General features: G+C 34.9%; 3 protein-coding genes and 1 pseudogene across 4 annotated transcripts in view; 2 read left to right on the top strand and 2 right to left on the bottom strand.

Annotated features, from left to right (window-relative positions):
- The window catches only part of LOC309668481 (olfactory receptor 1165-like), a 269123-nt gene that overhangs the window by 201463 nt on the left and 44005 nt on the right, over nucleotides 1-23655 (bottom strand). The window lies entirely within an intron of this gene.
- LOC309668483 (olfactory receptor 8I2-like) lies at nucleotides 126-2667 on the top strand (annotated as a pseudogene). Its single transcript has one exon. The product of its transcript is annotated as an olfactory receptor 8I2-like (transcript).
- LOC309668469 (olfactory receptor 8H1-like) lies at nucleotides 7230-9319 on the top strand. The gene is made up of 2 exons (XM_082478347.1): nucleotides 7230-7295; nucleotides 8178-9319. The coding sequence occupies exon 2, from the start codon at nucleotides 8197-8199 to the stop codon at nucleotides 9142-9144; it is 948 nt and encodes a 315-aa protein (XP_082334473.1). The 5' UTR covers nucleotides 7230-7295; nucleotides 8178-8196; the 3' UTR covers nucleotides 9145-9319.
- On the bottom strand, nucleotides 11957-17857 carry LOC309668473 (olfactory receptor 5J3-like). Its single transcript, XM_082478351.1, is given in 2 exon segments — nucleotides 11957-17036; nucleotides 17040-17857. Coding segments are annotated over 2 exon segments (936 nt in total). The 5' UTR covers nucleotides 17187-17857; the 3' UTR covers nucleotides 11957-16247.

Here is a 23655-nt window from a genome sequence, read left to right as displayed (position 1 = left end):
TATTATCAGATTTTAATTCTCAAGAAGGTACATAATGATAAGCAATTACTTTGCTAATTTGGCTCTTATTTTTATCCTGTCAATGTAAGGTAATATACATATTATCCAGAACTGTCATCAAAACCACCAACATGTTTTCCATCAACTTCCTAATATCATTAAGGGTCCATTATATAGGAAATAGAGCTCTGTGCTAACAACCACAGCAGCAGCAAAAACAACAACAGATCCAAGTCATCATGCTGGGAATTCATGGGGTTCAGATTTGTAGTCAAGGGAAATATAGTTATATGCCAAAAAATTTATGGTGAATTTTGCAAATATTACACAATGTTTTCTCTTCTTGTCGTCTGATTGCAAACCTGAAAACAGGTATAAGAGTGCTGAAAGAGAAGAGGGTTTCCTTCTGATGACTAAATCCCTGGTAAGTCTAATTTTATCATCCTCATTTCATGTGTGTGTCTGTGTGTGTGTTTCTCACAATGAGACAGTTTTTATTTTTACATGCCTACACCTTCCAGTAAGCTTTAAGGAAAGTGCCTTTAATGACAGGAAGACAAAATGCCTTCACCGACTAAATGTTAGTTAAAGGAACAAATGGGTAAATAAAATAGGAACACCGTGAACATGAGAGATACTAAAGGATTAAGCATACTTTTTATAAGGTCAGGTCCCTTTGGGTTACTCAAGCAGAATGCTAAATGTCTGAAACAAACTTGCATTAATATCAAACCAGTTTCAGCTTTAGTTATTTATCATGTATTTATGTCAATATTAGGCAAATAAATTCTCTGATTTCTAGTGAAATTATGTTGTATTTTAATTTTTTTGTTTTAAATATAACAAATCATGTTACCTTTTGTAGGCTTTTTATCATTGACTTGAAAACTACTGTTTGGCAATTAATTAGTTATTGCCTGAGGCCATAGAAAACCATGTGCTTCATGTTGGAAACAAAGATGGTCCTGACCACACACACGAAACAATCTGGCTACGTCATAGATTAAGTTCTTCGTTTGGTCATAGCTCACCAATAGAAAGAAAGGATATGTGATAGAAGAAAAAGTATAGGGAATTCTACCATTAACATGTAAACTAAGCAGGATGTTTCCTTTTATATATATATATATTTATATGTATATTATATTTTATATATTATGTGTAAATATATGTATATATTTATATATACCATTTTGTAAAATATATATTTTTATATATTATTTTATTATGTTTTATATATATGTATTTCAAAATTTAGCAATGATTTACTGAGTCCAAGGAACTATTAGATATGTCCACCTAATATCTTATTAAGCTTCTAAAATGACCCTGTTAATTAACTGTTAAGTGTTGAAATTTAAGACTGCTACACATAGGTATCATTAAATTTCCAAATTATAGAACAACCTTTATATTTTCTAAGAATACCATATAATTAAATTACAGCAGGTAAGCTTTTAAGTATATGATTTGGGTCCCAGTGATAGACTAGGGTAGAGGATGGTATATCTCCAGAGGAATCTCTTCAAAAATCATTCCAGATAGATGTCTTTTAGAGTGCAACCAATTCCTCACGATTGTGAACTTGGAATTTTTGTATTAGCACTTGTCAGTTCTATTTTTAAAAAAATGAAAATCATATATAAATTGTTAACTTGAAGTCATTAAATATTTGCTTCGCATCTGTTACTCTTCTCATTATGGGAGTCTAGGTCAATGCTGATTATCAGGTCTTTGGACTTGGATCCTCTCTAACTTTTGTTACCGTTTTTCAGCAGGGAAGTCAAAGGTCTGAGTTGATACAGATGGTGGGGAACAATTTCACGGAGGTGATATTCTTCATCCTCTCTGGATTTGCAAATCACCCTGAACTACAAGTCAGCCTTTTCTGGATGTTTCTCTTTATCTCTTCACTGTTTGGGGGAACATTGGACTAATTATGTTAATCTGAATTGACTCTCAACTTCACACATCTATGTACTCTTTCCTTAGTAATTTAGCATTAATTGACATATTTTATTCCTCTACTGTAACAACCAAAGCACTGGTAAATTTCTAGTCAAATCAGAAAACCATCTTCTTTGTTGGCTGCTTTGTTCAAATGTCCTTTTTTGTGGGTTTGGTGTGTAGTGAGTATTTTCTTCTGGGATCAATGGCCTATGACTGCTATGAAGCTGTCTGCAATCCCTTATTGTATTCAGTGGTCATGTCCCAGAAAGTGTGCAACTGGCTGGGAGTCATGCCATATACAATAGGCTTCACCAATTCTCTGATATCCATCTGTGAGATCAGCAGTTTGGCATTCTGTGATGCCAGCATCAGTCATTTTTTCTGTGACACCACAGCTCTTTTGGCTCTATCCTGCGTGCATGCATTCAGCACAGAAATGGCGATCTTTGTTTTAGCCCGGTTCACCCTGCTTAGTTCTCTCTTCCTCACCACAATCACCTACATTGCCATCATCTCAGCCATCCTGAAGCTCCAGTCTGCAGCAGGCAGACAGAAAGCCTTTTCCACCTGTGCATCCCATCTTATGGGGGTGACCATCTTCTCTGTGTCCCTGATTTTCACATATTTGCAGCCGGATAACACACCATCCTGGACCCAGGCACAGGTGACATCTGTATTTTCTACCATTGTCATTGAACGCTGAATCCATTCATCTATAGTTTGAGGAACAAAGACGTAAAAAATGCTCTCCTGAGAGTCATACACAGAAAACTATTTCCATGACAAATCTCTGCATGTTGCAATTAAAGCAAACCTGGATGGTTTCAAGGATTCAGTTTCTCCAACAATTAGGAAAATAGTAGAGTAACCCCAAAGGCATAACACAAACTAAATAATAACTTAGAGTCTTGACACACGGGAGATGAATTATCATTTTATTTGTTTATATGGAACACTGAATCACCGTGTAAGGATTTCATTTCAGTACATAAATAATTCAGACATAGACATGCATGAATTAGTAAAGAAAGCCTCTGAACGCAGACTAAATCCCTCCCAGAACATTCTTGAGTGAGCATGTTATCACACTAAAATATGTTAAACAGTTATTAAATTGATTTTTCTTATGGTTTGATGTTTTGTTTTCTCAGCCATCAACAAATTGATAGTAGAAAATTAGCAGATAAAAAGAGTTTTAAATATTATTAACAAGAAATGATAGCCTGAGAGCAAAGGAACGAGTGCAGAATTAACAAAAGCAAATACAAGTCAAGGGTTGGAGGGACAATTTGTTGACATTATTTCAGTGATAACTAGTGATGACAAGAGACATTGGGTAATATAGAGAAATCTCTTGCTAATGTGGATTTATTTTGCCATAATAGTTAAAAATTTGATCATTTATCTGCAAAAGATGATGTTTGATTATGCAGAAATATGATGTGTTTATGAAGTGGAGTTCCAAATCCATCAAAACATCAGTTTAATTTCTTAATCACCGTAATGTGCCTCCTTAAGTTCAAAGACTTGATAAACTTTTAAAGGTGTGTGTGTGTGTGTGTGTGTGCGTGCACGCAGATGAATGAAGTACCAGATGTAGGGTAACTCTTGAGGCATTTTGGAGACATATATAGAGAGAGATTCTCATTTCTCCAAATCAGGCAGAAGAACTTTGTTAATTCTATAGTATTAAGAGGAGGAACTGTGCTTTTGTTTTATTTTTCCTTGAAAAGAGACTTTAACATAAACCTTTTTAATGAACTCTCCCAGACATTGTTACAAAATGACCCCTGGAAAAAATGTAACCCTCAGTACTGCCTTTACTGTGCATGAATCGTTGAGTAGTAACCAAAGGAGTGGGGCAATCATCTTTAAATATTTATTGAAAGGAATTGAAGATTAATTTAATGAGGTGTTTTTAAAAGAAAATGTGTGTTTTTAGTGTTCCTCTCCAACAAGATTGTACGCTTTTTGAGAGAAGAGATTGTTTAGTAATATTTTTGCTCTCCACAGCATGTAGCAAATGTATTACATATGCAATACGTAAGTAAATGTTTTCTTTGCTTTTTGTTTGCTTGTGAAAGCACAATGATGAATTCATTAAGGTCAAGGATTCTAACTTACTCAAGTTTATATCTTTCTTTGGTATTTGGACAGTCCTATGCATATTAGCACTCAAAAAGCATTAGTTTAGTTGAAAATTCTATTTCTGAAATTCTCTCAAAAACATCTATTATTTATATATAAAAAAAGGCTTAGTGATTAACAGATTTCTTTTCAAATGATTTTTTTCCTTCATGGTTAGGATATAGAAATGAGTGTACACAGATTGATACTTTGTTTATATGATTTTGATTCTTTGGAGTCAGCTAGTTAGGCCTTCTCATATATTGTACATCACAAATAAATTTCCTATGAAGATAATCAGTCTCCAGTCTTGGCAGTAGCTGAAGATTATTTATGCAAAGTGATCTGTGTATGCATATGTATATATTTCATTTTAAATTTTTAATTTTCTTCTCTGATCTATATTCCTGGTGTCTGACTCCTTCAAACTTCATTTTACAATGGAATATTTTACACTGTAAATTATTGTAAGTGACAGCTTACAAAACAATATGCATTATTTTAGGGACACATTGAGTCTACTGCTTTATCTCATCACTCATTCCTTTAATTAAGCCTACATGAGAATTTTTTTCCTTCTAAGCACAGTGTCTGATTCTGGTTGGTTGCTCTCATTTTTTCATCATCATGATTGAGAATTATTAAACTGATTATACTCCCTTTCTTCCTTTTTCTACCTGTAATTTTCATTCATGCATTATAACTACAATGCTCAAATTTTTATAATTGTGTGAAACATCATGGCTGTTGAATCTTATTTATATTTACCCTGGTTCTAATTGTATGTATTATTTTTATTTTCATTTGCATTGAATATGTATTCTTCTGTGGATAAATTCAATACATTATATTTATTTAGTATGAATAATTATGTATCTAATTTTTATTTTTATGTTTTAATGTTTCCTTGCTAGTCTCTAAGAGGAAAACTGTGCCACGCATTTCTTTTTAATCATAAGAAGTAGAAATATATTTTATTTGTTCAGTTATGATTAAATGTCCCATAAAATTAAATTTCCCTGTACATTTTTCAATATGCTCTTCATATTTATCCCTCTTGTACTTTCCATCATTCTAGAATAAAGAAAAAAGAAAAAGAAAACTATATAAATATATATGTATAGTGTAGTTATAACTGTAATGAATTAGGGAATGAAACTATATCATCATTAAATCAAGAGAGATTTAAAAAATCTCTGATCAGGCTTTGGTTTCTGCTATGACACAGTAAATGGTATAAGAATAGCCTGAAATCATAAATAACACAAAACATGAACAAAATGAGTTCCAATGTTAGAAAATACTAAGCATGAAAAACTTGTTCCTGGTAATTTTCCAGTCACCATGGTTTTTGAGGGCCATGTACATTGAAAATTACCACTAGTCTCTCATTTGGCTTAACTCCCAAGGTTACCTATTGTCAACTAGGTTTGTGCGGGCTTTTTAATCTGCAAATAAGCCTGTGTCAATGAAAAATTAACTGGTTGCTCTAAGAAGGAAATGGAAAATTGTATTCAATCCAGGTTGAGGATTATAACCTGGGAACAACCCCTCATCAAGCTCCAAGAACTGTTCTGCGCATTAGAGGTCAAAGGACAGTTATTTAAATTTTGGAGACAGAGGGCTGAACATGAAATGACCTGTTATTGGCAGGTACACAACCCAGATCAAAGCAAGTAATGTGTCATGGTCATCATGACCCCGTATAAAATCAAGAAGGACTGTTATATTTTAAGGAGTTGTCTTGCTGATGCTGGGATAACGTTGCTCTTTATGGTTGAGCAGGTATTTTTGCCGATGGGGGAGGTTTTGTCAATGCATCATGCAGATACATAATGCAGAGTAAAGGGGAGAGAGGAGGCCAAAGGCCAGAGAAAAACTTTTTTGTTTAAATTTTTCTTGTCTTGCCATAAAACATGACTTTTCTTTCACATCTGTTTTAGCAGCACTTCGTTTTGATGAGTCGAATTGCCCTTCCAAAGTTCATACAATACATACAAAAGTAGCTCCATTATCCACACCAACAAATTATCTCCTGAAATTCTGGAGTATGAGCAGACTTTCCTGTAAGAGTCACTTTTAAATCTACATGAAAATTGGTTTCATGATCATGAATTAATGAAAGAGTCACAAGAATATTTTAATGTGATTCGAAGTTAATCCCTTTTTAAAGACTTCCTTTGGTTCCTCATCTTGGATAAACAAGCCTCGATAAAATACTTAAGATCTGATGAACACTCCTAGAGGGAAGTTGGTTATGGGGTATCAGTCAATGTGCAATACATGAAATTATGGGTTTTATAGAAGGATAGTATAACATTGGTCATATTACATTATGAAATTATAGTTACAAAATGAGAATGGATACTGAATATACTGTGTGATAATAATTATGCAAACCTAGAGGCATACAAATAAACATTCTATGAACAAAAAATTTGGAGAAATTCATTTAAATGTTACAACAGTTTTGAATTGCTTTTGAATCATTCTTTGAATTTTGTTATATTTTAATTTTCTTTCTAATGAACATATTTACCCTATAATAGTGTCATACATTTAAATACAAAAGTTTCGTTGTGAAAAATGCGTCATTCCATCCCTGATGGTTTCAATCATAGACTAATTAAGAATTTCTCTAGAAATAGTTTCTCTACCACCCCAGGCAACAATTTAGAGCATCACAAAGGAAGGCCAAACAATTAGGCTCTTCCTTCTGTGGCTTCTAAGGGAAAAGACAACTAGCTTCTCAAAACCTAGCATAGCTGCATTTAGTCCCTGAACTTTTTTCCTTGGAGACATGCTAAGCAATCCTCCTTGGAAACTGGTCCACAGGGATGACCAAATGTTGCATTATTATCAATCCCCAATATATGAGGTTCTCAAATTATCAGGGTGAAAGGCAAACCATACTCTGCTCTGCTTACATATGTCCCCAGAAGATCCCTGAAACTCTTTTTAGACATAACTTCCTGGCAAATTTTACAGTTGATCAGGAGCTGAAGAAAATTTCTATGTCGATTTATTTTTCCCTCAGAATAAAACAAAATGAGTGCACTAAAATTTAAAAAGAACTTATTTCAAAGAAAAATATATTATGCTACAGAATATTATGTTACATAAATCGTCTTCATATTTTATTTGTGAGCAAAATTTGAGGTTGACATACTTCTAAACAAATAATATTGGAAGAGTTTTTTCACCAACTTTGGCTCCCGGTAAGTGTTATTCTCAAAATTAAAAGGTTTTAGTTAAGATCAGATAAAACGGAGACATTATCAGAAGAATATGCATATAGATATCATTTAGACCGTGCCCTAAGTAATGCCAGGATCTGTGAAACCTGAAATATAGAGTTGATGTAATCAGGGCCTGCAATCAATGTGCATGTTTTAGCAATATAATTTTAGAAGAAATTTAATTTTGAATGACCAAGTTTGGAAAACATCATAACTTTGGAAATTAATACTAATATATGGTCTATAATTTTAATACACCCTACTAAAGTCCACTACGGTTGAAATTTCTTTTTCATTAGTATTAAATCTTATTGATTTAAAAGAACAGTACATGGTGCATTAAAGCTCTTCTTCTATCATTGTTTTTGTATATCTATCATTTTTTTCCTCAGGTTTGCTGAAATTAATTACAAATAGGAACATAGTAATATGAACATGCCCTATGGAGTCAATCTAAATTGGTAGAATTACAGAGCCAATATCTAATATCTCTGAATAAGTTACCTAAATTTCCTGTGCCCTTTTTCTCATCTAAAAAATATTGTGGCTAACAGTACTACATATGGTCTAATAATCTCATGGGGATTAAATGTATTAATAACGGGAAGCATTTAGAACAGTGTCAGGCTTATTCTAATTATTTAATATATTAGCTTTTATTATATTATATCCAAATGTCAATTTATACCTGTTTCTATATTTGGCAATCGAATTAAGATCTTTCTCTCCATACACTGTACAGCCCTCATTAGCCGCACTTCCTGGAAACGTTAAGCTAATATAAATATGTCGTGTCATTCACAGAAACAAAAATCTTTTTGAAGTAATTCCTGCTCAGTGTTAAATTTGATTTCTCAACAGTTTAGAGCATTTGAAACCTATGAGTAGAAGGAATAGCACACATGTGTCTGACTTCATCCTCATGGGACTGACAGATTCTGAAGAGATCCAGCTGGTCCTCTTTACGCTATTTCTCCCGATATACCTGATCACTCTGTTGCTGAATGCAGGGATGATGTTGATAATCCACCTGGATCTCCAGCTTCACACCCCCATGTATTTTTTCCTCAGTCACCTGTCATTTCTTGACCTCAGTTACTCAACCGTCATCACCCCTAAAACCTTACAAAACTTACTGACTTCCACCAAGTATATTTCATACCTGAACTGCTTCACCCAGATGAATTGCTTTATCTCCTTGAGTGCCACTGAATGTTTTCTTCTCTCCTCAATGGCGTATGATCGCTACGTAGCTATCTGCAATCCTCTGCATTACCCAGTTGTTATGGCCACAAGACGCTGCTGCTCCCTAGTCTTTAGTTCCTATTTGATTGGCTTTATGGACGCCTTTGTCAATGTGCTTTGCATGAGCAGATTGCACTTCTGCAACTCGAACATAATCTATCACTTTTTCTGTGATGCACCCCCAATTTTAGCTCTGTCCTGCACTGACACGCATGACACTGAAATCACGATATCCGTTTTCGCTGGCTCCACCCTGATGGTATCTCTTCTCACAATATCTGTGTCCTATGTGTGCATCCTATCTACTATCCTGAAAATTATTTCCACTTCAGGGAAGCGAAAAGCCTTCTCTACTTGTGCCTCCCATCTGCTGGGAGTTACCATCTTTTATAGCACTCTGATTTTTACTTATTTAAAACCAAGTAAGTCCTACTCCTTGGGAAAAGATCAAGTGGCTTCTGTTTTTTATACTATTGTCATCCCCATGCTGAATCCACTCGTTTATAGTCTTAGAAACAAAGAAGTAAAAAATGCTCTCATTAGAGTTATGCCAAAGAGAAGGGGCTCCAGGCAATTAAAATAACAGTGATGCTAAAGTTTAAGTTCATCTTTTTTCTTTTTTTTCTTCCCTGTAGTGTATTTCTTTGGTCTCTTTACAGAAACAGTTTAATCCTTTTTCTTTCTTTCTTTCTTTCTTTCATTCTTTCTTTCTTTCTTTCTTTCTTTCTTTCTTTCTTTCTTTCTTTCTTTCTTTCTTTCTTTCTTCTGTTGAACCATTCTTTACTTGACCAAATATGATCTTGGGCATTTCTAAGAATATGCTTTTAGAAGTCCGCATTGTATTTGGAAACCATGAAACATGTTCAGTCTATGGTCTAAATATATGTGGTTTTAAGGGCAACTGATTTGCAAAATGAAAAATATAGTTGTCACCTTTTAAACTATATCATACACATTCCAATGCATAATCCACTTCAGAGAATTTTATGAGGGAAAAGAGTTCCCTTTGGGGAAAAATGATAACACTTTTAGAAATTATCGCATTCATTTTGTGGAGAAGCAGTATAGCAGAAGGATCATAAGCACTTACTTTAGAAACAAACATTCCAGGATGTAGATTCCAGATCTGCTACCCTTTTAGCTGTATAACCCTTGAAAATCACTGAAACTTTAAGCCTCCAGTTTCCTCAGCTGCACAAAATAAATAATAAGTCCAGGCCCATGGAGTTACTGTAAAGATTAAACCAGATAGTAGATGTAAACCATTTAAGGAAGTACTCATAAATGCTGGCCATTATCATTAGAACACTCACATTCCTGAGTATTAATGCACAATGTCTTTTCTTAAAGAATATTCACTTGTGTTTTATAAATTACTTTTGGCTGACTTAAAGGACAAACACACAAACAGCTAAGGAAAAACTCAGCACTTCACAATTTTGGATTTAGAACGGCATGTGTTAATATTGGATAAAATTTGAAAAATACTGAAAATTTAAGGAAATAGAAACGCCCTAACAGTTAACAACAGCTTTGTGTGTGTTCATCTAGATTGATAGTTATGTATGTATATGCATATGTTATATACATAAGCAATATTTCTGTCATTTCCTACGTACTTTTTTGCAGCTTTCAGTATACACTTGCAAGTTTAACCTTTGATTATTCCCTTGTCATTGGAATCTAAGATGAATGTGTTTTTGGTACATGGGAAAAATCGAGACTCTCATATTGCAATGCCTTGGACATGAAATGTTTGTAAATTCATCAAGTTAAAGATCTGCATGAAGTAATATCACTTTGGTGGCTATCTGAAAACATTAAAAATCCTACCTTCTGTGATGTGTCAACAAGGTTCAGTATATTGCTTTTTTGTTGAAATTCTGTGTATTTAAAAATATCATTGTCTTTCTCCTGATTTCTATAGGCTTGTTTTGATCATTGAAAATAAATTCTTGAATTAAATGCTTGACTCACGTGTTTTAAAATTTGTAGCAGAGACAAGTTGTAAAGCTACGAATTTACAATGAATTCAGCTTTTGTGGCAACCCATACACTTTAGTCAGGTAGAGAGCTAAAATTTCCTTTCTTTTTAAATTTTTCCTCTACATAATCTTATCTCACTTTCTTTTCTTATCTCACTTTCTTATCTCACTTTCACTACCTTTCTTGTAAGTATTTTGAAGCAAGTTATTAGGTAAATACAAATTTAGGATCATTTTTCCTTCCTATTTAAGTTCACCACCAACCACACCAAAGGCCGGTCTTCATCCAAAGAAGGTGATGTTGTGTATATGGTGGGATTGGAAGGGAGTCCTCTATTATGAGGTCCTTCCAGAAAATCAAATGATTAATTCCAGCAAGTACTGCTCCCAACTAGACCAACTGAAAGCAGCACTTGAAGAAAAGTGTCCAGAATTAGTCAAGAGAAAACGCAAAATTTTCCATCACGATAATGCAAGACCGTGTGTTTCTTTGATGACAAGGCAAAAACTGTTGCAGCTTGGCTGAGAAGTTCTGATTCATCCAGCGTATTCACCAGACATCGTGCCTTCAGATTTCCATTTATTTTGATCTTTACAAAGCTCTCTTAATGGAAAAAATTTCAATTCCCTGGAAGACTGTAAAAGGCAACTGGAACAGTTCTTTGCTCAAAAAGATAAAAAGTTTTGGGAAGATGGAATTATGAAGTTGCCTGAAAAATGGCAGAAGGTAGTGGAACAAAACTGTGAATATGCTGTTTGGTAAAGTTCTTGGTGAGAATAAAAAATGTGTCTTTTATTTTTACTTAAAAACCGAAGGCACTTTTTGGACAACCCAATATCTTATGCTTTCTCTAATATGTGTTAAATCCTTCCTTTGAGCTTTTATTTTCAGCTTTTGTGGGATTTTTTTTCATTTTACAATGCCATTTGTTTCTCTTTTCTTTTAAACAATTTGAATGATGTATAATTGATATATAAAGCAATGCACATATTGAATGCATAGATTTTGATGAATCTGGACATATTCCTACATCCATGAAACCATCACCACAATCTAGGTAATAGACATATCCAACATCTCTAAAAGTTTCCTCCTGTCTCTTTGTTTTGTTTTGTTTGACTTTTTTCTTATTGTTGTAGGAACTCTTAATGTAAGATCTAACCTCTTAACAAAATTTCAAGTACACAAAAGAGTATTGTTAACTATAAGCTGTATGTTATACTACAGATGTCTAGAATTTATTCATCTCCCATAAGTGAAACTTTATGCCCATTGAACAACAGTTCCCCATTTCCCCCTGCCCCCAGAGAGATACCTGCTATCCCATGTCCATTGCAACCTTATTCACAAAAGCCAAATATGAAAACAACCCAATGCCCATCATCATTAAAGAGTGTATGAAGTAGTGAAATAAGAGTCTCCAAAGGACAAATACTGCATGTTTCCCCTTATAAGAGGTATCTAAAATAGCCACTTCATAGACGCTGAGAATAGAATGTTTCCTTTTAAATTTATTTCTCTCTTGAAATATTTCATCATAAACATTTTTTTCTAACTTTTTCTCTATTTTCTCTAATATGTTAATCATAGTATTTCTTGAAGTCCTTTTCTATCTCCAACATTTAGGTGTCCTATGGTCCTGCTTTTATTCTGTGCTTTTTTTCACTCTTTTTCTTACTTTCTGGCTTATTGCCTAAGAATAAAGGGTTCATAGAAACTAGAGACAACATTACTTTCTACACGGAAGGGTTTCACTTTGTTAATTCAATTATTAATTGGGCTGGGGCTGGACTGGTTTGGAGTCAGAACTCATTTTCCTTCCAGTTTGTCCCTATTCTGGGGTATAGAATTCCCAAGATATTGATTAGGAGGTGAGCCCCTCTCTTTCTCTCTCTCTCTCTCCAGCCCTCAAACACTGCAGAAAATCTAGTTTTAACATTATGAAGGTGTGAAATTAGCCTCCTGCCCTGCACATCTTCAAATTCCAGCAAAGATCTTGAGGGGGCTACTGGCCTTGTGTTTGATGCATGCCTCTTGCCTCCGGTGGGATGTTATCAACCAAGCACCTAGAGACTGAGAAAGATTTCACTTTGTCTTTCCAGCTCAGTCTGAGTCTCCACAGTCTGAATCTCCTTGTGCTTCAGAAAGAAAATTCTAGCCCTTCTGTGCCTGACTAAAAGCATGATCAAAATCTGGCAAACATTTTGAGGAGGAGACCTGCACTACCTTTGCTGCTGGCTCTTCCCTCTAGCAGGATGTGGTGTCTTCTGAGCACCACAAGAGTGCAAAAGATGTCAGTCTGCCTCTGTGGCCCAGAACCAGCTTCTTAGACCCTTCTACCCCCTTCCCATCCCATTTCCTGTGGGGAAAAACAGCTGTGTGGTTAAGCTCCCAGATAGCCCAGTTCGTCTTGCCAGACCACAAGACTGTGTAAAGCTCCAGTTTTCTCTTTCCCCAGAGTAGTCACAGGACACAGGTTCAGAATCTGAATCTGTAGCCCTCCCTTTGATGGATTGCAATCTTTAATATTTGTATTATTTGGGACACTGCCAAAAGTTCCTCTCTGCTTTTCAGAAGTTCTGCACTTAGGTCAGTCTTTATACCAATCATTTATCTATCTATCTATCTATCTATCTATCATCTATCTATCTATCTATCTATCTATCTATCATCTATCTATCTATCTATCTATCTATCATCTATTGTCTGTCTGTCCCTCTATCTGTTTATTTACTTATTTGGTCTCTGGGCCAGCTCAGGTCCAGAATACGTCTAATGCTGTGAGAGGAAATACAACCACGTGTAGTGAAACTTGCAAAGCATCTGCTGAAAACTCCACTGGTTCCTCTGAACACTTGCAGAACCTGCCATGCACCCCAAGACTGCATTCTCCAGTGTGCTGTGCATCAGTAAGACAAAGATCAGCTCACTTCTCTAAGTTTACACCTCTCTGAATTCTAAACCACTTCAGTTCTCTTTTCCTTAACAGCTACTCACTTTTATCAACAGATAACATATGTATCTTATCTTGCTTTTCTTGTTATTTTTGCATAAATGCTGTTTTAACTACAACCATCCATCCAGAAGTAAAAGTGGTCTCTCATCTTATAAGTGCTTTTCTCTATGTTTTCCTCAACTTTTTTTTTGGAAACATGTCAAGCTTACAGAAGAGATTCAGGAAAAATACAAATTTGCAAGAATAAACAATTGTTCATGTATCACTTTGCTATAAATACCAATTGCAATTGCTACATTTGTTTTATCCCTCTCTCAACTTCTCTCTCATCTCATCTATATATAGACATAAAATTCTAATGGCATGCAGATCTTATACCTATTTCTTTCCTCTTAACTAATTTATCTTACTAGTGACACATACAAAATCTCCCACTCACATAAACCCTTTCTTTAAAAAAAGTATATTTTTATAAATTAAAAATAAATGTATACATGTATTTGTTTATGCATTATAATTATATGATATTATTTTATAATATCCAGTACATATTCATGCTTTCTCAAGTTTTGAGATCTAACATTAGGTGACATAGTCATCTCCCCATAATACTCTACAAGCTCTGTTCAGTGTGCTGTATCACATAATTGTTTTTTGCAATATTTTGACTCATTTAAAGTCCGAGATCCTTGAACTTGACTGAATTATACAACTTTTCATATTGTTTCTCTCTTGTAGAATTTCAGCTCTTAACAGATGCATATCTGTGTCTATATTTATATTTGTATAGCTATCTATCTATCTATCTATCTATCATCTATCTAATTCATCTACCTATCTATAAAGCTTAGAAGTGGTATGTTTATTCTCTCTTTACAAGTAAACAAATTGTGTTTAGCAAATTTAAGTATCTTGTTCACTGTTATGGAACTAGTATACACTATCCTTTGATGTGTATTCAGACTTTTTCTTGGCCCCATAATATGTTCAAATTGGAAAATATTGTATGTGCTTGAAAAAATATATACATTGTAGGTTTTTGGATGTGTTACTGTATTTTGTTTACTTGCCTGTTAAAACAGTCTTGGAGTCATCTTTGACTCTTCTCTTTCCCTCACCATCTTGCCAGGTCTAACATCTGCACAATACCTTGTATTAGTTTTTCTCACAATTTTCACCATGTCAACGCTGGTCTAACATGCCATCAACTCTTCGCTAAATTGTTGTGCATCTTCGTTCCTGGACTTCTGTCTTCCACTTCTGCCATGATATGGTCTATTTATTCTCTATACTTCAGCCAGAATGAGCTTGTTCAGTTGTAAGTTGGATCATGTCACTTTTCTGACTCCCCACTGTGCCTTTTTCTTCACTCAGATTCAAAGCCTGTACATATACCAGACATAATCTGGGCCTCTTTTCCTCTCTGGCGACATCTCTTGCTTCACCTCTTCTTTCCCTCTTTGTTCCAGTTCTGATCTTTTGTTATTTCTTGAACATTCTAGGAAAACTCTCACCTCTTTGGCATTGTTCTTGGCTATACTCTTTTCACAGAAAGACTTCCTTTAGAAATTCTAATGACGTGCAGATCTTACATCTATATTTTTTTTTCTCTTAACCAATTTATCTGACTAATGACACAGGTTCGAAACCTCCCAGTCATGTAAAGCCTTTTCTCTAAAAAAAAAAAAAAAAAAGAAAGAAAGAAAAGAAAAAGAAACCCTAATCATTTCTCAAGTCTTGTGGATGATTTTCATGAAGTGTCTCTTGAATTTGTCCCCTTCTCTGTATTGCTCACCTACAACACTTCTTACCCATATCAGGATAACTTTTTCCCTAATTTGTTCTTTGACTTCCCAAAATGTTGATAACAGTAATATCCTGGGAAATTTTTTAAAGCATGCTATTTGCATTTCATTGATAGTTTTATTTATTAATGATTGAGAGAGTCTAAAACATGTCATACTAGCATTAAAGGGCCTACATATATATGGCTTTAAATAACTTGCCAGGCATATTTTCTACTGCTTTTGCTTTTGAAATCCATGCTAGAACTAAGTTCATATATTTTCTTATATTTTAATAGTCCTTCCCACTTATCATATTCCTCCATTGCCAATCTTCTAACAGCTATAGCTCCATACCTTAAATCTCTTTAGGTTTGGATCACACAGAATACAATAAACATAACTCAATAAAAATGTGTTGAATGAACAAATTATAACTAATGAGAGTTTATAATAGACATTTTTCTAAGCCATTTTTCTAAGATACTATTAAGATATGCAATTTAAATGCAAAATTGAAGAATATATTTTTACTTGAGTGATGGCATTTTTAGAACAAAAAATAATGGTATGATCTAAGAAAACCATGCCAAGGAAACATTTCAGTTTTTCTCTGGTATAGCAATGCATTTGATAAATGCCTACTGTTGGAGTATTCTTTTGATTTGACTCAATGTCAGATTCTTTGAAATCTATGGTGAGCTCTTTCAGAGTTTATCATGAGGATTTGTTAGAAAAAAAAATCAGTTTTTCAAGAATGAAGCTATTAAGTCACAAAAAAAAATGAATGGTGAAATAGAGTGATTTACAGTCTTCTTGTACTCAACACTTGTGTCTCAAATTGCATGAGAGAGTCTTGATTAAGGTTGTGTTTGTGATTGTATCTGTGATACAATTTTAAAGAAAGTCTATCTATTTTCAGAATAATGTTAGGTTTGCAAAGCCATAGACAAGAGTGAGTCAAGTGGAGGTTCTCTTCTGCCATACTGACCATTTTGCTGCGCCTTTCACATCCTTATTCCTCAGACTATAAATCAGTGGGTTTAGCATGGGGATTAGCAACATATAAAACACATTAGAGACTTTCTCCTGTTCCAAGGAATACTGAGAGCTTGGCTGGATGTAACTAAAGGTCACAGACCCATAGAGTAAAGTCACAGCAGTCAGATGGGAGGCACAAGTGGAGAAGGCTTTGAGCCTCCCCTCAGCTGAGCGGATTCTCTGGATGGCAATGATGATGCGAATGTAAGAGACCATGATGATAATAAAAGTGAACATTGCAAGGACCCCAGAGAATATCAAAAGCAGCATTTCATTGTTATGGGCATCTGAACAAGAGAGCCTCAGAAGAGGGGGAATATCACAGAAATAATGATTCACAATGTTAGGACCACAGAAGTCTAGTTTGAGCAAACCTATCGTGTGTGTCAGGGAGTTAATGAGCCCCGCCAAGTAACATACAAGAACCATCTGAATACAATCCCTTTGGGTCATAATGGCTGTATACAGCAAGGGGTTGACTATTGCTACACAGCATTCATAAGCCATCATAGACAGGAGGATGCCTTCTGTGGTTACATACACTGCAAAAAAGAAACTTTGTAGAACACAGCCAGAAAATGTGCTGGACTTGTGTTTTGAAAAGAAGTCAACCAGCATTTTATGTGCAAAGACAGTAGAATAGCAGACATCACAAAAAGAGAGGTTGCTAAGGAAGAAGTACATTGGAGTATGAAGCTGGGCATTTAGTCAGATCAATATGATCATCCCACACTTACCTACCAGAGTGATAAAATAAATAAGGGTAAACAGCAAAAAGAGAGGGATCTGCAAATTAGGATTTTCAGTTAAACCTACCAGAAGGAATTCCTTCACACGTGTATGATTCCAACCTGCCATGCATTCAGGTTTGTATAGCTCTTTAGTTGCAGAATATGATGGTATCACTCAGATGAAAAGCAAATATATACATATATGATTTCTCCATGATCTGGTGTCCATAATAGCAGGGAGCAGTGGATTTCAGCAGTGGACCATGTGTGTACCAGACAATTCATTTATAGTGACTCAAAGTTTTGCAACTAGAGATTATTTTATTCCTTCCTTCTCAGTTTCCACATCATCAACATTGCAATAAGGAAACTCTCTTAGATCATGAAACTATTAATAGGTAGAACTGACATTCTAAGCCAAATATGCCTCATACCAAACTCCTGACTCAGTCTCTGACACATATAAGTTCTCTGCTTACTTGGGCTACAAACTAAGGCAATCTTAGAAATGATTTCCTTATCTGTGGCTAACTTATTCCTATTTTTTCATACCCAGTTAACTCATGACACTTTCACAATATTCAACTCCCTTCCTTTACAAATCTCAAGTATCAGAACTTTTTTTGCCTCACCGTATGCTCACATTCCCCACTTGGACAACCAATGGCTGTGCCTTCCAGAAGAGTTGAGTCAGGAGGAAGAAGTAGAGACATCTTTTGATCTACTGTTTAGTATTAAAGACAATCAAAAAATAGCAGTGTAGTTTAACTTGAGAATCCTTTCCTATCACACCTTTGTATTTACACATCTTTGGGTTTTATCAGCATGAAAACACACCCAAAAACTTAATGTAAAGAGGCAAGGTGTGAGTGTGAAGGACCAAAACTGTATCGGTCAGATATGTATTGCTTTCAAAAATGTATGGTTCCAATCAGTTCCACTTGTTTTTTGGCATGATATAATACTAATTCAATAATATTTGTGGTTCAATATCAATAAATTAATCCATTTGTGTATACTTTCTTACATTTAGTACATATATATTACTACTCTGTGCCAAGAAATGTTATATTTGCTAGAGATGAAGCAGTGAACAAGAAAAATGTCATGCTATCAAGGTGCTTACATGTTATTTGGAAATATATAAAATAAACACCTACTGATATTCCATAGTTGAAGAGGGAGAGTACTATGAAGTAAAGTAAAGAAGGAGAGGGTGAATAGAAAGAGATGGTAGATACTTTACTATATAGAGTATTAGTTTCCTATTGCTACTGTAACAAGTTATGAAGAATTGGTGGCTTAAAATAACAAACATGTATTTTATGCAAGGCACTGTATTAAGCGTTAGACATCTCAAGAAAGGTATCTGAGCTGTGCTCTCATGGAACTTGAAGTCTACAGAGGTCAGGATTTGGGTAAGCCTGGGATGCAATATTCATGGTACTGTTAAATCAAAATCAAAATCTTCATTCTATTAGTACAGAGGTGCATTGCTCACACACTGAGATTATAAACTACATCCTCTCTATATTTTAGATCAATAAATTTGGGAAGTGCAAGGAATCGAAGTCTAACTGTATCCAGGGAAAAGAAGAAATAATTTGTTGGACATAACAAGTAATTTTTTTTCCTGTTAATAAAACCCAGATGGTAAAATAAAGAATCAGAGTTTTATAACCTGGACACAAGTTCAATTAAAGAAAATATTTTGGAGGTGAAAGGACATTTATGTGTATCTTAACTGCAAATTTTTCTTCTGCAAGGCTGCTTAGTGTAATGGTAACATCATATCACTGGAGTATGTTAGGACTGGCATGGCTTGAGTTCCAATATAGCTCTTTCTTTGACCTGCTGTATATTCTATCTATCTACACAAATCATAAAAAAAAAAAGAAGACAGCAGAGTTTGTATAAGTTTCCTATTCATGATTTAGAGAAAGAGAAGGAAAAATGGAGTTCCTGTGCCAGTTTAACTAGCATAAGGCTTCACATGGACGATGTAACAATGACCTGACACATGATACTGATGGGCAACTCTCAACACCAGCACACAGAAAAGCCAGTGTGACTCCAGTAACTTAGCAGTATGAGTTCTAGCAACAGCTTTATCTATTGAACTCATAATAGAAAACTATAAATAGAAAAATGTGTTACCAGGGATCAAAATATGATTTTCTCTCATGCTATTAGAATTACAACTAGAACACAGATTCATTCTGTTACTAAGTTCAGGACTTCTATTACCAGTCAATATCATGTTCCTGATAAACTGAGTCTGCTTTATTTATTTATTAGAAATATTTTCCCTGCTAAGGGGCTTTTTTTCTTTTTTTTTAACATCTTTTTTGGGTATAATTGATTTACAATGGTGTGTTAGTTTCTGCTGTATAACAAACTGAATCAGCTGTACATATACATATATCCCCATATCCCCTCCCTCTTGTGTCTCCCTCCCACCCTCTCTATCCCACCCCTCCAGGTGGTCACAAAGCACTTAGCTGATCTCCCTGTGCTATGCAGCTGCTTCCCACTAGCTATCTATTTTACATTTGGTAGTGTATATATGTCCATGCTACTCTCTCACTTTGTCCCAGCTTACCCTTCCCCGTCCCCGTGTCCTCAAGTCCATTCTCTACGTCTGCGTCTTTATTCCTGTCCTGTCCCTAGGTTTGTCAGAACCTTTTTTTTTTTTAGATTCCATATATATGTGTTAGCATACGATATTTGTTTTTCTCTTTCTGACTTATTTCACTCTGTATGCAGACTCTAGGTCCATCCACCTCACTACAAATAACTCAATTTCACTTCTTTTTATGGTTGAGTAATATACCCTTGTATATATGTGCCACATCTTCTTCATCCATTCATGTGTCGGTGGACACTTAGATTGCTTCCATGTCCTGGCTATTGTAAATAGAGCTGTAATCAACATTGTGGTACATGACTCTTTTTAAATTATGGTATTCTCAGGGTATATGCCCAGTAGTGGGATTGCTGGATCATATGGTAGTTCTATTTTTAGTGTTTGAAGGAACCTCCATACTGTTCCCGATAGTAGCTGTATCAATTTACATTCCCACCAACAGTGCAAGAGGGTTCCCTTTTCTTCACACCCTCTCCAGCATTTATTGCTTGTAGATTTTTTGATGATGGCCATTCTGACTGGTGTGAGGTGATACCTCATTGTAGTTTTGCTTTGCATTTCCCTAGTGTTTAGTGATGTTGAGCATTCTTTCATGTGTTTGTTGGCAATTTGTATATCTTCTTTGGAGAAATGTCTATCTAGGTCTTCTGCCCATTTTTGGATTGGGTTGTTGTTTTTTTGATATTGACCTGCATGAACTGCTTGTATATTTTGGAGATTAATCCTTTATCAGTTGCTTTGTTTGCAAATATTTTCTCCATTCTGAGGGTTGTCTTTTCGTCTTGTTTATGGTTTCCTTTGCTGTTTAAAAGCTTTTAAGTTTCACTAGGTCCCATTTGTTTATTTTTGTTTTTATTTCCATTTCTCTAGGAGGTGGGTCAAAAAGGATCTTTCTGTGATTTATGCCATAGAGTGTTCTGCCTATGTTTTCCTCTAAGAGTTTTATAGTGTCTGGCCTTACATTTAGGTCTTTAATCCATTTTGAGTTTATTTTTGTGTATGGTGCTAGGGAGTGTTCTAATTTCATTCCTTTACATGTAGCTGTCCAATTTTCCCAGCACCACTTATTGAAGAGGGTTTCTTTTCTCCATTGTATATTCTTGCCTCCATTATCAAAAATAAGGTGGCCATATGTGCGTGGGTTTATCTCTGTGCTTTCTACCCTGTTCCATTGATCTATATTTCTGTTTGTGTGCCAGTACCATACTGTCTTGATGACTAGCTTTGTAGTATAGTCTGAAGTCAGGGAGCCTGATTCCTCCAGCTCTGTTTTTCTTTCTCAAGATTGCTTTGACTATTCGGGGTCTTTTGTGTTTCCATACAAATTGTGAAATTTTTTGTTCTAGTTCTGTGAAAAATGCCATTGGTAGTTTGATAGGGATTGAATTGAATCTGTAGATTGCTCTGGGTAGTACAGTCATTTTCACAATGTTGATTCTTCCAATCAAAGAACATGGTATATCTCTCCATCTGTTTGTATCATCTTTAATTTCTTTCATCAGTGTCTTATAGTTTTTTGCATACAGGTCTTTTGTCTCCTTAGGAAGGTTTATTCCTAGGTATTTTATTCTTTTTGTTGCAAAAGTAAATGGGAGTGTTTCCTTAATTTATCTTCCAGATTTTTCATCATTAGTGTATAGGAATGTAAGAGATTTCTGTGCATTAATTTTGTATCCTGCTACTCTACCAAGTTCATTGATTAGCTCTAGTAGTTTCCTGGCAGCATCTTTAGGATTCTCTATGTATAGTATCATGTCATCTGCAAACAGTGACAGCTTTACTTCTTCTTTTCCAATTTGGATTCCACTTATTTCTTTTTCTTCTCTGATTGCTGTGGCTAAAGCTTCCAAAACTATGTTGAATAATAGTGGTGAGAGTGGGCAACCTTGTCTTGTTCCTGATCTTAGAGGAAATGGTTTCAGTTTTTCACCATTGAGAGCGATGTTGGCTGTGGGTTTGTCATATATGGCCTTTATTATGTTGAGGTAAGTTCCCTCTATGCTTACTTTTTGGAGGGTTTTTTATCATAAATGGATGTTAAATTCTGTCAAAAACTTTTTCTGCCTCTATTGAGATGATCATATCGTTTTTCTCCTTCAGTTTGTGAATATGGTGTATCACATTGGTTGATTTGCATATATTGAAGAATCCTTGCATTCCTGGGATAAACCCCACTTGATCATGGTGTATCATCCTTTTAAAGCACTCTTGGATTCTGTTTGCTAGTATTTTGTTGAGGATTTTTGCATCTATGTTCATCAGTGATATTGGCCTGTAGTTTTCTTTCTTTGTGACATCTTTGTCTAGTTTTGGTATCAGAGTGATGGTGGCCTTGTAGAATGAGTTTGGGAGTGTTCCTCCCTCTGCTATATTTTGGAAGAGTTTGAGGATAGATGTTAGCGCTTCTCTAAATGTTTGACAGAATTCTCGTGTGAAGCCATCTGGTCCTGGGCTTTCGTTTGTTGGAAGATTTTTAATCACGGTTTCAATTTCAGTGCTTGTGATTGGTCTGTTTATATTTTCTATTTCTTCCTGCTTTAGTCTCAGAAGGTTGTGCTTTTCTAAGAACTTGTCCATTTCTTCCAGGTTGTCCATTTTATTGGCATATAGTTGCTTGTAGTAATCTCTCATGATCCTTTGTATTTCTGCAGTGTCAGTTGTTACTTCTCCTTTTTCATTTCTAATTCTATTGATTTGAGTCTTCTCCTTTTTTTTCTTGATGAGTCTGGCTAATGGTTTATCAATTTTATTTATCTCCTCAAAAACCAGCTTTTAGTTTCACTGATCTGTGCTATCATTCCCTTCATTTCTTTTTCATTTATTTCTTATCTGATCTTTATGATTTCTTTCCTTCTGCTAACTTTGGGGTTTTTTTGTTCTTTCTCTAATTGCTTTAGGTGTAAGGTTAAGTTGTTTATTTGAGATGTTTCTTGTTTCTTGAGGTAGGAATGTATTGCTATAAACTTCCCTCTTAGAACTGCTTTTGCTGAATCCCATAGGTTTTGGGTCGTCGTGTTTTCACTGTCATTTGTTTCTAGGTATTTTTTGATTTCCTCTTTGATTTCTTCAGTGATCTCTTGGTTATTAAGTAGTGTATTGTTTAACCTCTATGTGTTTGTATTTTTTACGGATTTTTTCCTGTAATTGAAATCTAGTCTCATAGTATTGCTGTCGGAAAATATACTTGATACAGTTTCAATTTTCTTAGATTTACCAAGGCTTGATTTGTGACCCAAGGTAGGATCTATCCTGGAGAATGTTCCATGAACACTTGAGAAGAAAGTGTATTCTGTTGTTTTTGGATGGAATGCCTTATAAATATCAATTAAGTCCATCTTGTTTAATGTATCATTTAAAGCTTGTGTTTCTTTATTTATTTTCATTTTGGATGATCTGTCCATTGGTGAAAGTGGGGTGTTAAAGTCACCTACTATTATTGTGTTACTTTCAATTTCACCTTTTATGGCTGCTCTCATTTGCCTTATATATTGAGGTGCTCATATGTCGGGTGCATAAATATTTACAATTGTTATATCTTCTTCTTGGATTGATCACTTCATCATTATGTAGCGTCCTTCTTTGTGTCTTGTAACTTTATTTTAAGGTCTATTTTGTCTGATATGAGAATTGCTACTCCAGCTTTCTTTTGATTTCCATTTGCATGGAATATCTCTTTCCATCCCCTCACTTTCAGTCTGTATGTGTCCCTAGGTCTGAAGTGTGTCTCTTGTACACAGCATATATACAGGTCTTGTTTTTGTATCCATTCAGCCAGTCTATGTCTTCTGGTTGGAGCATTTAATCCATTTACATTTAAGGTAATTATCGACATGTATGTTCCTATTACTATTTTCTTAATTGTTGTGGGTTTGTTATTATAGCTCTTTTCCTTCTCTTGTGTTTCCTGCCTAGAGAAGTTCCTTGAGCATTTGTCGTAGAGCTGGTTTGG

Source organism: Balaenoptera physalus (genome assembly GCF_965194825.1).
Source record: "Balaenoptera physalus genome assembly, chromosome: 10".
NCBI lineage: Eukaryota > Metazoa > Chordata > Mammalia > Artiodactyla > Balaenopteridae > Balaenoptera > Balaenoptera physalus.
Note: the sequence above shows the minus strand (reverse complement) of the source record. Positions and strands in the feature narration are given on the sequence as shown.